The following is a 16,229-nucleotide window of genomic DNA, read 5'->3' as shown; positions in this document are numbered from 1 at the left end:
CCAAGCAACAGCAAAAACTTAAAGCCTATTTGGGTGTGGAGGTGCTATAAAACTGTGATGCTTTTTAGACAGGACATAATTTAATGCAACGAAGTACAAAATAGGAACTAATTTTTAACTATATGAATTTCCATCCCACTGCAGTCTCTCACCTTATTTTTAACTAGAGAGAAATGTCCTCAAAGTAGTCTGCTTCTGGGCTTTCCCGGTGGCGCAGTGGTTGGGAGTCCGCCTGCCGATGCAGGGGACGCGGGTTTCGTGCCCCGGTCCGGGAGGATCCCACGTGCCGCCGAGCGGCTGGGCCCGTGAGCCGTGGCCGCTGAGCCTGCGCGTCCGGAGCCTGTGCTCCGCAGCGGGGGAGGCCACAACAGTGAGAGGCCCGCGTACCGAAAAAAAAAAAAAAAAAAAAAGTAGTCTGCTTCAACAATTTGGAATAAAATCATCTTCATTCTCTACAAAATGCCTCTTTTTGTTACCAGGGTAACAAGAAAAGAGCTGTTGGCCAGAGTTCCTGTGAGCCACACGACTTCTGCCACCAGCGACTACATTCCCCAAAGACACCAACAGGCTTAGCTGCAAAATCAATAGGCAGATTCAGAAGGAGGAAAAGTTTATGGCCACTCCAAGCTGATGGCCATCACTGTCCTTATTTGGGAAAACAGCACGGGGAAGGGCCCTTCTGAGAGTACAGAAGCAACGTTGGCGGCAAGAAAAATACACGCAGCAGCACATACACAGATAGGGGAGAGATGTCAGCAACTTCTTACCATAAAGAAAAACATAGCTATCACACACTGAGATGGGGCAGGTGAGCAGAGAATCGCTTCAAACCTACCTAGTGAACAAGTCATGGGGCCGGACCAGCTCTTGCTGAACAGACACCCAGCATCAAGAGGCAACATCACAGTCACGGGCTTTGCACGTGGCAGCCATGACTGCAAATCAGTCAACGCAAGAGAAACAGAAGCAACCACTCCCTCCAGCACAGAAACGAGCAAAGGGCACTGGGCTGGCAAATTTATTTGTCTGCGTCATGACCCCTACACATGTGGACGGTAGTGACATTTAAACAAGGCTTCGGAGACCATGTATGCAGCGGTGTGAATAATATAAAATACGACATAACAAGACATAACATTTGAAAACATGGACCAAATAATCAGTGCAACAAAAAGGATCCATCCCAATGGAGACAGAAAAGTTCTGCTGAGCATTCAGACTCTGCAAGAGACAGACTGAGTTCAGGTTATACACAGAGAGACTAGAAATGAAGAAATCTCCTCCTGGGGACAGGATATTTGCTATTCATCTTTATTAGTATGATTGTTCTCTATAAATCTCTTCATTTTCAAAGCTAATTCTGAGAAAAGTAGCATAAGGCACATACAAAGAAATACTTTTGTCATCTCACAAAGAGAAGTTCTATATTTTGAAATTTTTTTCAGGGTATTAGAAGGTCTATTCATGCAGAGCAAAAAAAAAAAAAAAAAAAATTAAGCAAAGGCCACAAAATGTCAGGCCCATGAAGGTATGCATGTGTTGTCCTCACATTTGATTTCATGTTGATATGATTAAGCAGGTATATGCATGGAGATCTAACCGTGTCGGATCATACAATTCCTCGGTGAACCCTGGATGTACTGACAGACGTGTGCTAGCTTCGGGCCAAAGCATTTTGTTGAATTTGGTTTGTGGGAAGAGAGTTGAAATGGTGCTTCGTGGCTTGGGTTTCCTAAAAGAAAGGGGAAATATTAGGGAGAAGGCTGTTAACGAGAGACAGAGAATGTTTATCAAAAACTGAACTCTTCAACATACAATCAAGGGAAGTATTGCTTTTTATTCTAGAAACCACTACTCATCAAATGCAAAGAAAGGAAATTAAATTTTTCTCATGGAAAACCAAATGATGTTTATATCCTTTCTCTATGCTGAACTATCAAACATAGAAGGAAGTTGATATCTTCCACAGACGTAGAGAACAAACTTATGGTTACCAAGGACGGAAGCGGGGGCTGGGACTAATTGGGAGACTGGAATTGACATATATACACTACTATGTATAAAATAGATAACTAATGAGAACCTATGGTATAGCACAGGGAACCCTACTCAATGATCTGTGGTGACCTAAATGGGAAGGAAATCCAAAAAAGAGTGGATATATGTATACGTATAGCTGATTCACTTTGCTGTACAGCAGAAACTAACACAACATTGTAAAGCAACTCTACTCCAACAAAAATTGATTAAAAATTTAAAATTTTTTAAATGCAAAAGGAATTGAGAATGATTAAAAGGGAAGTGTTAAGTAAATACTAAGCAGATATTATCGTAAAATGGATGTAGACATTGTCTCCTAATACTGGTAGGAATGTCTGTGGGCCATTTCTCTTATCATTTTGAAATTAAATAGTCATAAAATACCATTGCTTATGGCAAGAAAATGTAAGAATGTAAAAATAAAGACATAACAGCCTTTGGAAATAAATTGGATTTATTGGATTTCAACATTAAAAAAAAAAGAAGGAAGTTGACATCTTCAATTATAGTTTCCCCACTGCATTTTCATGGGAAATGGAGAGGCTGAATTTACAGCTTAGTCCTGGGGGAGGAAATTGAAAGGGTCCACAGCTAGACTAGAGGACAGTACTAAGCAGCAGTCTGTTAGGAGACAGAACTCAGTCTCAGACTATACACTGTTTCTCCTGGGGCATCAATTTCGCATCAATTTCAAACACAGGAAATGAGAAATGTTTCATAGTTCCATTCATTGCCACAGTCCTAGAACCATCTTTTCAGATAAAATGCCTGGCAGATCCATGAGCTATGAGATGGGTTTGTCTTTAGACACTGAATGGTCTGCCCAATGAAATGCATGATTGCACTGCCATGTTGCATTTTCAAGAAGGACACTGGATCTCTCTGGGGTCAGGAGTGGGATTTAGGAAGCTGTCTGATTCCCTCCTTCACTGTCAGGCATTTTGACCTCATGACAAATATAGTAATTCCAAACTAGAAGCCATCAGAGAAACAGTCAAAATGGGCTGGCCACAGCGATATTTGCCTTTTTTTTCCATAATCAGCCTATAAAGCCATCTGGCTACATGAAGGCTTCCCTCTCAGCTGTGTCATTTCACATTCAATATTTTTTTATAATTACATTAAAATTGAATAATTTTAAAAGAACTTTACAAATGGAGTGAATGGAAATGAATTTAAACAGTATTTATGAGTCTTTTACTGTTGGGGGAGTTGGTATAATGATAAATATTGGCATATTTTCCTTTCCCATCATACTTCAGATAAAATTTCTAAAAGTAAACTTGCCAGTTTTCTTCTTTTCCAAAATGGAGCTCCTATTCATTCCTTAGAAATGGGATTAGGGACACTAATCAGACTGACAACAGACTGCTCAATAGTAATTTTTTATTTTCTTTTATTTAGAAGAAAATAAAAAATAAAGGAAATGGGATCACTTCCAAAAAAGACAATCATTTGGCCCTAAAATAGATGTCTCTGTGTCCACAACATGAAAGAAACCACCTGGGAAAACATCAAACGATGGGCTGGATTTGCTTTGTAATCTGAATAAGGGAGTGATGAAACTTTCATGGTCCGATAATAAAATGTGATGGCTACTCCCACCAGCTCCAAGATTTCCTAAAAATATATTCATTTTTTAATAGTAGTATTTTATGTATAAGTGTAAGTAAATTAAGAGGGGAGATTCTAATATTCAAATTGGTCTTTGGTACATAGAGCAGAGCTGTTTGTTAGCCGATATTTACAAGCACTGGGGATTTCTTTTTCCTTATCCAGCTGAAGCCTTTTGTCCGCCCTTCACTAGGCAGGCTCCAAGTGTGACCGCAGACCTTAACTGAAGACCTGCTGTGTGACCAGTGCTCACTCCCTCATTCTCCTCTTCTTCCTGTTCCCCTGATATCAACAGCCCCCAAATCTATATTACATGTTTCAGTGGAGGCATAATATGGACAGAAAGGAGACTAAAATTTTTTTAATTTAAATTAACAAGAACACTTACGGCACCAGAGCAAACTGTAAGCCTCACTGCCCTAGAGAATAAACTGCTGCCTTGGTTGCAAGGTCAAATAATGTCAATAAAAACATAACATTTACATGGGTATTTGCTAACTGTGTTAAACCAGATATTTTTATAGCTCTTAATGATCTTTTGATGTTTTCATACCTACCGTCTTATCTGTATGGCCCACAATATTTGAGCATTTCCCCTGTGATCTCAATATCCACTAACATTATCTTATTAATACATTTATGTGGCACTCACCAGACTATTAAGAAGTACATAATTCTTTTTCATCGTCAGTATAAGTTTAAAATGACAAGGCAGCACTATGGAGAACAGTATGGAGGTTCCTTAAAAAACTACAAATAGAACTACCATACGACCCAGCAATCCCACTACTGGGCATATACCCTGAGGAAACCATAATTCAAAAAGAGTCATGTACCAAAATGTTCATTGCAGCTCTATTTACAATATCCAGGACATGGAAGCCACCTAAGTGTCCATCGACTGATAAATGGATAAAGAAGATGTGGCACATATATACAATAGAATATTACTCAGCGATAAAAAGAAACAAAATTGAGTTATATGTAGTGAGGTGGATGGATCTAGAGTCTGTCATACAGAGTGAAGTAAGTCAGAAAGAGAAAAACAAATACCGTATGCTAACACATATATATGGAATCTAAAAAAAAGAAGGTTATGAAGAACCTAGGGGGAGGACAGAAATAAAGATGCAGATGTAGAGAATGGACTTGAGGACACAGGGAGGGGGAGGGGTAAGCTGGGACAAAGTGAGAGAGTGGCATGGACACATATACACCACCAAATGTAAAATAGATAGCTAGTGGGAAGCAGCTGCATAGCACAGGGAGATCAGCTAGGCGCTTTGTGACCACCTAGAGGGGTGAGATAGGGAGGGTGGGAGGGAGACACCAGAGGGAGGAGATATGGGGATATATGTGTATGTATAGCTGATTCACTTTGTTATAAAGCAGAAACTAACACACAGTTGTAAAGCAATTATATTCCAATAAAGATGTTAAAAAAAAAAATTACAAGGCAGCAAGTGTACTTGTCAAAGTTACCTCAAGTGACTTCACCATATTCCAAAGTGTTTCTACATGAGTGTTTGGGCTAATATTGAATAAATGAATATTTTGATATAAATCAATGAATATAATTGAATAAATGTCATATCAAGCACTTATTGTTGAATCGCTAATAGCAATATCTTTTTTCATGAGCAGGCAGCTTTGTGGTATTTTTAGGTTGTAATTTATTGCCATCGTTAATGAACATCGATTGTAAACTCTCCTATGGATATGTAAGTATGTTGGTCAGTAAAGGAGCCCATGCGATAGAACGCTGATAACAGAACACGTCCTGTGCTTTCACTTAAATAAAGAGGAAGAGGAGGGAGCAAGTACAAAACAAACTCTTCCTCACCTCAAAGTTATGCTTTTTCCTAGAAATCATACCAACCACAGGCCTTCCTCGCCCTAGCGCCCAAGAAACGGGTCCGGTAGAGTTCACCAGCCCTGCGGCTCCAGGAAGGGGCAGCCCAGGGCCTCGGGAAGACAGACAAATAGATCGAATTGAAATCCATTTCTATCACCAAGTGAAATGTGGTCTACATGGCAGACTGTAATAAACAAACCTTCAACCCCAGAGCGACGTGGCTACCTGGACAAGTGGAAGAATAAAGCATGAAAAGGCCTAAGAATCTTCTTCCTCTTCTCCTTCTTCTTCTCCTGGCCCCTCCTCTTCTCCTTTCTCAGCTTCCGCTTCCTCTGCTTCCGCTTCCTCTGCTTCCGCTTCCTCCGCTTCCCCTTCTGCTCCCTCCGCGGTTATTTCTTCCGTCTTATTTTAACAAAAATTACATTATTATTGAAAAGTGTAAGGGTCAACAGATACAGTGAGGAAAAGAGTGTAAAACATCAGACTAGAGTTGAGGGCCTCCTACACACCCCGCCCAACACACAAACACACTGCACACATACAACACACACACACACACACACACACACACACACACACACACACACAAAGACATCATCTTCCTAAACACAGACCCCACAATCTGGGATGGTTCTGCAGGGCAAAACATTCATTCTAACAAGTTTCATGACTCCTCTTAAGCATATAGTCTTTACTCATATTAACAGACTGCCCTCATCTTGTTGCCTCTAAAAATTCAGAAGGCAGTTGGAAGAATAAAATACAGAAAGAATCTCAGCAAATAGAATTTTGTCAGAAAGGATGAAGGTTTTAAATGTATAAGCTGGTTATATTTGTTACAGCAAGCTAATTTCTTGAAGCCAAAATTATCAGCAACCTACATATATAATCTGAAACTACTTCCAAATTAATAATATGTTTGTCTTATTTTTATATATAAAAATGGGAGTTTAAAAAATGGAAGCTTGTCTAGTAAGAGAGAAACTAAAGAAATTATTATTGGAAAGATATATAGATAATGAAAAGTCACTGTATGGAATAGGCTAAAAATAACTTTTAGGTCTAAGAATAGGGAATAGTTTGATAAAATAATATTAAAAATAATGAAGCAGATCTATATTTACCATCCCCCCCAAAAAATAAATAGATTAATTACATGAACAAAAGTAGATTACAGGGCTTCCCTGGTGGCGCAGTGGTTGCGCGTCCGCCTGCCGATGCAGGGGAACCGGGTTCGTGCCCCGGTCCGGGAGGATCCCACATGCCGCCATGGCCGCTGGGCCTGCGTGTCCGGAGCCTGTGCTCCGCAACGGGAGAGGCCACAGCAGAGGGAGGCCCGCATACCACAAAAAAAAAAAAAAAAAAAAAGTAGATTACAGAAGCGTATTCGTCAAAGTTTGATAAATACGTGTATGCGTATGTGAGTATGTAGCTAGTGGTTCTCTCTGGGTAACGGGGTTATAAGATATTTTTATTTTCTGTTTTTATCTGTATTTTCTACATTTTCTATAAAGATTATGAATTTTTTGTAATTTCAAAAATCAACAAAAGTTTTGGGAAGGAGTTTCTTTTGCCATCCGGGACCTGCTGTAAAGTTGATGACCTTCCACTGAAATACCCAGACAATACATGCGACTTTTGGTAAATATTCTCTCTGTCCTTGAGTTTTCATTTTTAATTTAGCCCTCTGATTAGCATTTTTAAATGATTAACCCAAAAATGTTCAAAAACAATATTCTTAAAAGTCTTGATTACAATAAAGGTCACTGAGATTTAGCTAACGTGAGAGGATGCAATAGAAATAGGGAGAATCCGAGAATGTCACTTTGGACCTGCCCCCAGAATCCACTAACATCCTCGGAAAAGATTCATCCACACATTGACATGATGCCGTCCCTGTTAGGGGTTAAAGTTAAAACTCCCCAACATCCAGCTAATAAAGTGCAAGCGGCAGGGTGAGAATCTCAGTCCTGCTTCACTGTGACACATAGTACCTCTTCCCCATTGTCAGCAATAGGGGAAACAGCATGCTGACCTTGCCATGCTCATTTAACGAAAATTATCATAAAGCTCCTCACCATGGAGTCCTCCCCCAGTGCCTGTGAGGAAGCAAAACAAAATTTCTCAAACAAAAAAGAGACCATTCTTTGAAGCTTTCAAAATAAAACCAGTAGGATTTGAGTGTTTCAACAAGCAGGGAAAGAATGGGAAAGGAGAGGATTCATTTGTGAAAACTTAGATTGAGTTAAAGACTGTCCTCGGTCTTGGCAGCCTTCTCTTTCTCCTTTCTCATTTTCTATTACTCATTTCAGTCACCAAAAGAAAATTTAAAGCTCTTTTTGTTTCAACCACACGCAAGTTCCTAATGTAAAGTAAATATTATTGTGTTGGAGATTAGATGGACTTTTTATTATGAGCATCAGAACAGGAGGAGTTCTTATCTTGACCTCTACTTGGCAACACATGGGTCACCTAGAACCTATGTTCTAATCCAGGGGTTCTCAGCCTTGAGGGAGCATCAGAATCACCTGAAGGGCTTCTCAACGCAAAATCTGTGGGCTCCACCTCGGATTTCTGACTCAGTAGTTTGGGGCCAACCCTGAAAATGTGTATTTGTAGAGGTTCCCAGGTAAGGCTGCTGCTGCTCTGGGAACCCCACTTTGAGAACCTCTGCTGTAGTCTGTATTCTCTCTCTTAAATCACACTGGTTGCTTAAGGCACACTGAGCCCTGGAAACTCGCCGGTTTGGCATCACCACCCACCAAAGTCTTCGTTTACCAGGGTGGGTTATGTTTCCTCCCATGCTGGTGTATCCAAGTTAGTCTTATTGTAATTACACAATTTAAATAAGCATCATGGAAGTCAATGAAATATGAGCATGAAAAGAACTTTTTTCCCTATGTAAAATTAATGGAGTACTTTGAAAAGACCCATATATGTAAGTCACCTTAAAAACTTATCATCAGGGCTTCCCTGGTGGCACAGTGGTTGAGAATCCGCCTGCCGATGCAGGGGACACGGGTTCGAGCCCCGGTCCGGGAGGATCCCACATGCCGCGGAGCGGCTGGGCCCGTGAGCCGTGGCCGCTGAGCCTGTGCGTCCGGAGCCTGTGCTCCGCAACGGGAGAGGTCACAACAGTGAGAGGCCCGCGTACCGCAAAAAAAAAAACACACCAAAACTTATCATCAAATGAAGTGTCAAAAAGCTTAGGTGGCAGGGGGGAATCTGAAATCCAAAGAGATTTATGCACCTAGAGTACTTTGCAAGTGCCTTTAAATTTCTGCTCTATTTTTAAAGAAATCAAAACTGGAATTTCTAGACAGACCAATGAGTATGTTCGTTAGGGAGACAGTGGGTAGTTCTAATCACTGGGCTATTATTTAAAGAAAAGACCTTTGTCCTACATCCAAAAAATTGGCAGTGAATATACATTTACATATTTCAAGTTAAAATAAATGTTTAAGGCCTCTACATTTTTATGATTTACGACTTTAATTGAATTATTCAATTGGTCAACTAACCTCCGGTTCCAAACAAGGGATATGAGGTCTTCCTGGGAATGTTCGTTATTATTTAAGCATAGACCCTATAAACAAACATGTCAGCCAGCCCAAAAGTAGTTTAAATTGCATGTTACAGAGGATAAATTTTATCCCTTTAAATTTTATCCTTAATAACACTAATACTGTTTTCTAATTTTTCTTTTAATGTACTTTTTTTTTTTTTTTTGCGGTACGTGGGCCTCTCACCGTTGTGGCCTCTCCCGTTGCGGAGCACAGGCTCCGGACGCGCAGGCTCAGCGGCCATGGCTCACGGGCCCAGCCACTCCGCGGCACGTGGGATCTTCCCGGACCGGGGCACGAACCCGTGTCCCATGCATCGGCAGGCGGACTCTCAACCACTGCGCCACCAGGGAAGCCCTAAATGTACTTTTAAATCTTATATCCTCTGTACTCAGTTTTTTAATACTTCTTATTTTGTGCAATTCTTAATCTTTTATCTTTGTGAAACTTGATTCCCTTATATTTCAGTTCCTCTTATTCTACCTTTATTCATTAAGACATTTCTTTCTTAAATTCTTTATCTTAAACTGTATATGTTTCTTTTACATTCCTGATTTTAATTCTTTTTATAATCTTTTTCTTTCTTGTTGTTGGTGTTTCCTCTTGCGGGCATAGGAAGGACAGCAAAGAGGAAGGCTCTGTCCCAAACAGGTGGAGGCTCTTATTATCTCTACGCTCGTCTGTATGTGCTCTGTCATTCCCTTCAATCCCGGCTCCCCACAATGAACATGCTCCAACCTCAGCTCTACAGACAAGCTGAAGGCATGCTCAGCCCTGGAGGCTCTTATCCATTGGCTGACAGAGGCAGGCTTCCGAAGGTTCAAACACACCACGGGTGATTCTAACACACACCACCAGATGAGAACCGCTGCTCTCCTATAACCTCGAGTTGGGGAGGCAGGTTAAAAACTCTGCTCAAGGCGCCACCACCGCCGCCGCTGCTGCCGCCGCGATGCTGTCCCGGGACCGCTGCCTGTTCCGGGCGTTCGGCGGCTCGCTCTCCGCCTTCCAGAAGGGGAACTGCCCTCTAGGGAGACGTTCCCTGGCCTGGGATCTCCTTATGTCAGGGACCAGGCTACCCTGACAGCCGGAAGATTGTCATTAGCAGCAGTAGTGTCTTCAGTGTTCGCTTTTTCGGAGCCACAGCTGTGGGCAGGGACGAGGTGATTACAGTCAAAACCCCAGCACTTGCAGAATCTGTCACAGAAGTGGACGTCAGGTGGGAGAAAGCTCCACCTTGCAGAAGGTGAAGTGGTTTGTGAGACTGAAACTGACAAGACATCTGCGCAGGTTCCATCACCAGCCAACGGCGTGATTGACGCTCTTTTGGTACCTGATGGGGGAACCGTAGAAGGAGGTCCTCCTCTCTTCACTCAGGAAAACTGGCGCTTCTCCCGCTAAGGCCAAGCCGGCCGAAGCTCCTGCTGCCACAGCCCGGAAAGCGGAACCTGCAGCGTCGGCAGTTCCTCCTCCCCTGCAGCATCCATACCCACTCAGATGCCACCGGTGCCCTCGCCCTCACGACCTCTCACTAGCACACCAGCGTCTGCCGTAAAACCCACCGCTGCCCCTGCGGGAGCTGAGCCAGGCGCCGGCACAGGTCTGCGTTCAGAACATCGGGAGAGGAATAGGATGAGGCAGCGCATTGCTCAGCATTGGAGGAGGCCCAGAATACCCGAGCGCTGCTTACCACTTTCAACGAGATTGACCTGAGTAACATCCGGGAGATGAGGGCTCGGCACAGAGATGCTTTTCTGAAGAAACAGAACCTCAAACTAGGCTTCTCGTCGGCACTCGTGAAGGCCTCAGCCTTTGCCTTGAAGCAGCAGCCTGTTGTAACTGCAGCGATTGACGATACAACCCAAGAGGTGGTGTATGGGTTTTATATTGACATCAGCGTTGCGGTGGCCACCCCTCGGGGTCTGGTGTGTCCCGTCTTCAGGAATGTGGAAACTAGGAATTATGCCGATATTGAGCGAACCACCCGTGAACTGGGAGAGAAGGCCCGGAAGGATGAACTTGCCATTGAAGATATGGCTGGTGGTACCTTCACCATCAGCAACGGAGGCGTTTTGGCTCGCTCTTTGGAAAGCCCATCATCAGCCCCCCTCAGTCTGCCGTCCTGGGCGTGCACGCCACCTTTGAAAGGCCCGTGGTCGTGGGAGGCAAGTTGGAGATGCGGCCCATAATGTACGTGGCCCTGACGTATGATCACCAGCTGATCGATGGCAGAGAGGCCGAGACTTTCCTCCGCAAAATCAAGGCAGCGGTAGAGGATCCCAGAGACCTCCTATTGGACCTGTAGGAGGAAGCCATGTGCCCTACCCATCAACCATGCAGGAACTGAAAACCAGCCTTCCCCCTGTCCCCTCACGGGCCCCGGGTTAGCCTGGTGACAGACAGGCATATGCTGTCGCTCTGAAGCAAGGAAACCAGGGCACTGTGTAACCAGCAGTCACAGGTCTCTCCTGGGCGTTCCTGCCAGGCTCTCTCCCTCTCTGCACCCTTCTCTTACACTCGAATATCTGATTTCCTTAGGCTTGAGGGAGAGAGGGAGCCTTCATGGATGCTCATTAATATTCCTGCCTTCCTGCATTAGCCCTCCGCAGAGATGACTTTGCTTCTCCCCGTCCAGTATACCACAGGGAAACTGCCGGGGACCATGTGATTAAGTTTCTATGTCTTGAAAGTCTGTTCTCCAGAGACGCCTAGGAGGGTGCCGGGCCTCCCAAGCTCGGAGCAGCCTCTGTCCTGGCTGTGCACGTCCTTACTCGGTTCCACCCGTGTGGAGGTATTGACCAGAGGCCAGGAGGTGCTGCTTTGCTTCTTAAATGGCATCTTCATTCTCAGCTGTCATTGACTTCAAGCTGCCTCTTCTACCTTTTCCAGGAAGCACAGGCTGGGGGATCTGGAGGGGCAGGGGATGGGTAGGCAGCGTTGAGGGGGAGGACAGATTCTGAGGTCAGAGGTTATCAATGAGACCGGAGCAGAGCCCAGGCCTGCCCTCGCACTCTCCGTCACAGCTTTGTACCAGGAAGACCCATTTTGGCACAAGCACGCCCAGCTGGGGTTGTGCCGACTTTTCCAGACTGCTGGGACCATTCTACCACATTGTTCTCATCTAGAGCAGATTCTAGCACATCTTGGCAGTGAGACAGAGCGTGTCACCACCAAGGGCTGGATGGCGCCTGGTCGAGACTGGAGTGAAGGAGGCTTCCTGTGGACTGGCTCACATTGTCTGGAGCTTTCAAATTCCATTCGTTTAAGCCTGTGGGCTGCAGAGGCAGTTCTGTTCCTTCCTGTATCATGGCCCTTAGGGAGCAGAGTCTTAGCTCTTCCTCCACAGAACACAGGTCTGGGAGAGGATGGATTGTGGTGGAAACCAGCCCGAGATGCTGGTACACAGTGGGGAAATGGCAAATGTCACCTCGGAGGTACTGCCTCGGGTCTGGGCACAATCACTGGCGTTCTTCGGAGCATGGTTAAATGCACACATCCTGTCACGAAAGCTACTGGGCTTCATCGCTTCGTATCCACCTGCATCCAGGCCTGAGGCTGCTGACACTTGACGCGGGGAGCCATTTATTTAGTGCAGGGTGTCCAGATGCATTTGGAGCGAAGAAGCAAGGCCTGGGGGTTGGGGTAGCGGGAAGGGATGGGAGCCAGTACTGAGGGCCTGCAGCACCTCCTGTGCCTTCACTATTCAGAATTTGTAACTAAAATATTTAAAGAAGCTGATTTTAAATGCAAATTAAAGGGCAAATGTTCCCAAACAGGGTTAAAAAAAAAAAATTCTTCTTCTCAAGTCGCTAGTGCTCCCCTTGCGGGAAGGGATGAATTAGGAGCTCGGGATCGACATAGACCCACTGCTATGTATAAAACAGATAAACCAACAAGGACCTACTGTATAGCAAGGAAACTATACTCAGTAGTTTATAATGACTTATAAGGGAAAAGAATCTGAAAAAATATATATATTCTATATAGAGAATATATTGAATATAGATATGGATATATATATTCTCTATATAGAATATAGAGAACATAGATATGGATATATTTTTTTCTATATATAGAATATATAGAATATAGATATGATATATATATTCTATGGATAGAATATATAGAATATAGATATGGATATATATATTCTATGGATAGAATACACAGAATATATATATAGATATATATATTCTATGTATAAAATATTTAGAATATATATAGTCTATGTATAGAATATACAGAATATATGGATATATATTCTATGTCTGGAATACACAGAATATATATATGCATATATATATTCTATGTACAGAATATACAGAATATATATGGATATATATTCTATACATAGAATATATATTCTATGTATAGAATATGTAGAATATATATATTCTATGTGTAGAATATATAGAATATATATGGACATATATATTCTATGTATAGAATATATATATGGACATATATATTCTATGTATAGAATATATATATGTATATGTATATATATGTATAGAATATATATGGATACATAGAGAATACATATATATATATATATATATATATCACTTTGTTGTACGCCTGAAACTAACACAACATTGTAAATCAACTCTACTCCAAAAAAAAAAGCCCCCCCCACACACATACAAATAATAAGGCTCCCCCTGGGTAGATCCCCACTAGAAATTCTGGAACCATGTGGTTACCTAATGTCAAATATCTTCCAGATGCTAAGCGATGCGCTGCATGTTTAAACCTCATGGTGTCTAAGGTACACACCTGTGGTGCAAGACCTAAAATTAAGACTCAATACTATCTGCTGCCTTAACATCTGGTAAAATCAGGAAGACGTGAAATGGCCTGACAACTGGTTCACCTCCCCTTCTGCTCCCACAGATTGGGTCTCCCACCCAAGCAGCCCTCCTTATCAAGGGACCAGACACAGTGCCTGCTTATCCCCCAGAATTATGCAAACAGGCCAATCACATCCTCCACGTGGACCAGGGGACACCCCACCCTCTTGCTACTACAAAGCCTGCCTCCCACTTTCCCCAATTGTTCACTCTGGTCCCAAGTGACACCCCCCGTGGGGCCCTGCATGTGTGGATAGCCTCATCCCTTGGGCTTGGAGAACGTGTGACTAATAAACCACTGTCCATCTCACCTGTCCAGTGGCAGGTGTTGTGCCATTCCTGTAACCAGAGGGAGAGAATCCCTCCCTCACCAGCAAAGTGAATGGGAGGCAATTAAACAACACCAGTAAGCACCGTGCAAGCTGCATCAAGTGTGTGCTACTCAATGGGGTGAGAAGAAATCTCCACTGAAGGACTTGGCCCAGCCTGGCCTGACTTCACTGACGACACCTTCACCACAGGAGGCTCAGCAAAGAGTCCAAAGCCACACCCTGTTTCCTCGTCAAGCTCCCATTGATAAATGTATCTCCATCTTATTTTATTTCTCTTCTTGGCAGGCTAAAGGAGGACTTTCTGGGAGAGTGGGTTGCATCCGCTTCTCTGTGTCATGAAGAACAAGGAGAATGTGGCTAAAGCTGCAACTCTCTCACCTAAAAGATGCTTTTGTTAAGCACAACACGACTGTGAAATATGCTACTGTACCTCTTCTGTTGCTGTCTCTCCCTCTTCTTCCTTAAGTCCATAAACAGAAAAGAAAGAAAAATATAAATTCACATAAGTTTTTAAGTTGAATCTAAAAATTAAGCAAACTGTATAGCCAATATTTTGTAATAACTGTAAATGAAAAGTAACCTTTAAAAATTGTATAAAAATTAAAAAATTAAAACACATAAAAATTTTTTAACTAAAAGTAAATGAAAATTAAGCAAACTATAATAAAATGCATGTTTATCAAAATGAAAGACATATGTTTATTGAGAAAACATATCAATAGCAAAGATATGATAACTGAGCAATGCCTATGTATTTCATGCATTAGATTTCAAGCCCTTGGAATATTATGAAATTAAAGACATATTTTCATCACTCTTACTCCTGAGAAAATATAACTAATTAGTAATACTGCTTAATTATATGTTTGATCCTGTATCTATAGCCAAAGCATACTGCAGACCTATAGAGCTATCAGGGAAAATTCAAACCATATACGTAAGCAATTAGAAAATTTGAACAAAATTATGGCTTTTCGGCTTTTATGTCCTTATAAGCATGCCTTTACTTCAGTTCTGAACCAATTAATAAAAACAGATCAAAACCTTTTTCACCATCAGAACAAAATTATAACATTTCTGAACCATGTAATATTTAAACACAGATTTCTGGTTAAAGAAAGAAACTTTAAAGTAAGAAAGGGTGAGGCCATCCTGGGCTCAAACAGGTCTCCACTCTGCCAACCCACTGGAATTTCTATTTCCCTCAGATCAAAGTGGGAGAACCAGGCGATATCTCCTAACATTGCAAAGAAATAAGAAACTTCCCATCCCTGAGCTCGTGGAATTTTGGACTGAGGGACTTGAAAGCAATCTCATATTTGCTTATATCCTCTTACCCAGTCCCTTCTATGGACACCAAGACCGTAGAGTCAAGTAATTTGCCCAGAATCAGAGAACAAGTAAGTAACATGATCAGGACTCACTTCAAGATTCCTGGTTCCTAATTTAGTCTCTTTCCTACTCTATCTTGCTGCCTCTCAAGATTCTCATGGAAGGCAAGTGGTGGAGGACCCACCACACTGCCACCTTCTCTGGCCCAGCCTCACGCTTTTGGCCGGCTCCAGAACAATACTCTCAGATTTCTGAGACTGGCAAAGAAAATACAAAATGTGAAAACCTGATCCAGCCAGCCAAGACTGAGTCAGCCCAAGACGTTCCCCAGCACTGGGAGTCTCCAAATTAATTCTGGCAACACAGCAAGTTTTAAAGCTGAAAGAAAGTCCAGGAAAAAAGAGTCCTGCACTTGTTGCAAAATCCGGGTGTTGGTTTCTCAGCGATGTGTTGACTGCGCCTCTTTACTATTGTCTCCTTCTGCCCACGCCTTGTCCTTCCTTTGCCGGGACCGCCATCTTCTCTCACCGGGGTTACATCACCTCTAGTCTTCCTTATCTCCAACCTGTTCTCCACACAGTAGCCAGAGATACCACTCTAAAAGACAACCCACCTTACCATGCTGCCCTCGTGTTGAAAGCTT

The 16,229-nt window shown here is 42.7% G+C and overlaps 1 protein-coding gene and 1 pseudogene across 1 annotated transcript in view; one reads left to right on the top strand and one right to left on the bottom strand.

Annotated features, from left to right (window-relative positions):
• Positions 1 to 1,002: 1,002 nt before the first annotated feature.
• Positions 1,003 to 16,229, bottom strand: part of SH3BGR (SH3 domain binding glutamate rich protein) — a 41,403-nt gene continuing 26,176 nt past the window's right edge. Inside the window, exons 5-7 of the mRNA XM_028493158.1 lie at positions 14,685 to 14,714; positions 5,735 to 5,911; positions 1,003 to 1,732 (exon numbers count right to left, since the gene is read on the bottom strand). Of these exons, the coding sequence (XP_028348959.1) occupies positions 5,768 to 5,911; positions 14,685 to 14,714 (174 nt within the window). The 3' untranslated portion in view covers positions 1,003 to 1,732; positions 5,735 to 5,767. The remainder of the gene's footprint in view (positions 1,733 to 5,734; positions 5,912 to 14,684; positions 14,715 to 16,229) is intronic.
• LOC102973553 (dihydrolipoyllysine-residue succinyltransferase component of 2-oxoglutarate dehydrogenase complex, mitochondrial-like) lies at positions 9,525 to 13,040 on the top strand (annotated as a pseudogene).

This window comes from Physeter macrocephalus, chromosome 8 (assembly GCF_002837175.3).
Source record: "Physeter macrocephalus isolate SW-GA chromosome 8, ASM283717v5, whole genome shotgun sequence".
Lineage (NCBI taxonomy): Eukaryota > Metazoa > Chordata > Mammalia > Artiodactyla > Physeteridae > Physeter > Physeter macrocephalus.
This window is presented reverse-complemented; position numbering and strand designations above follow the sequence as displayed.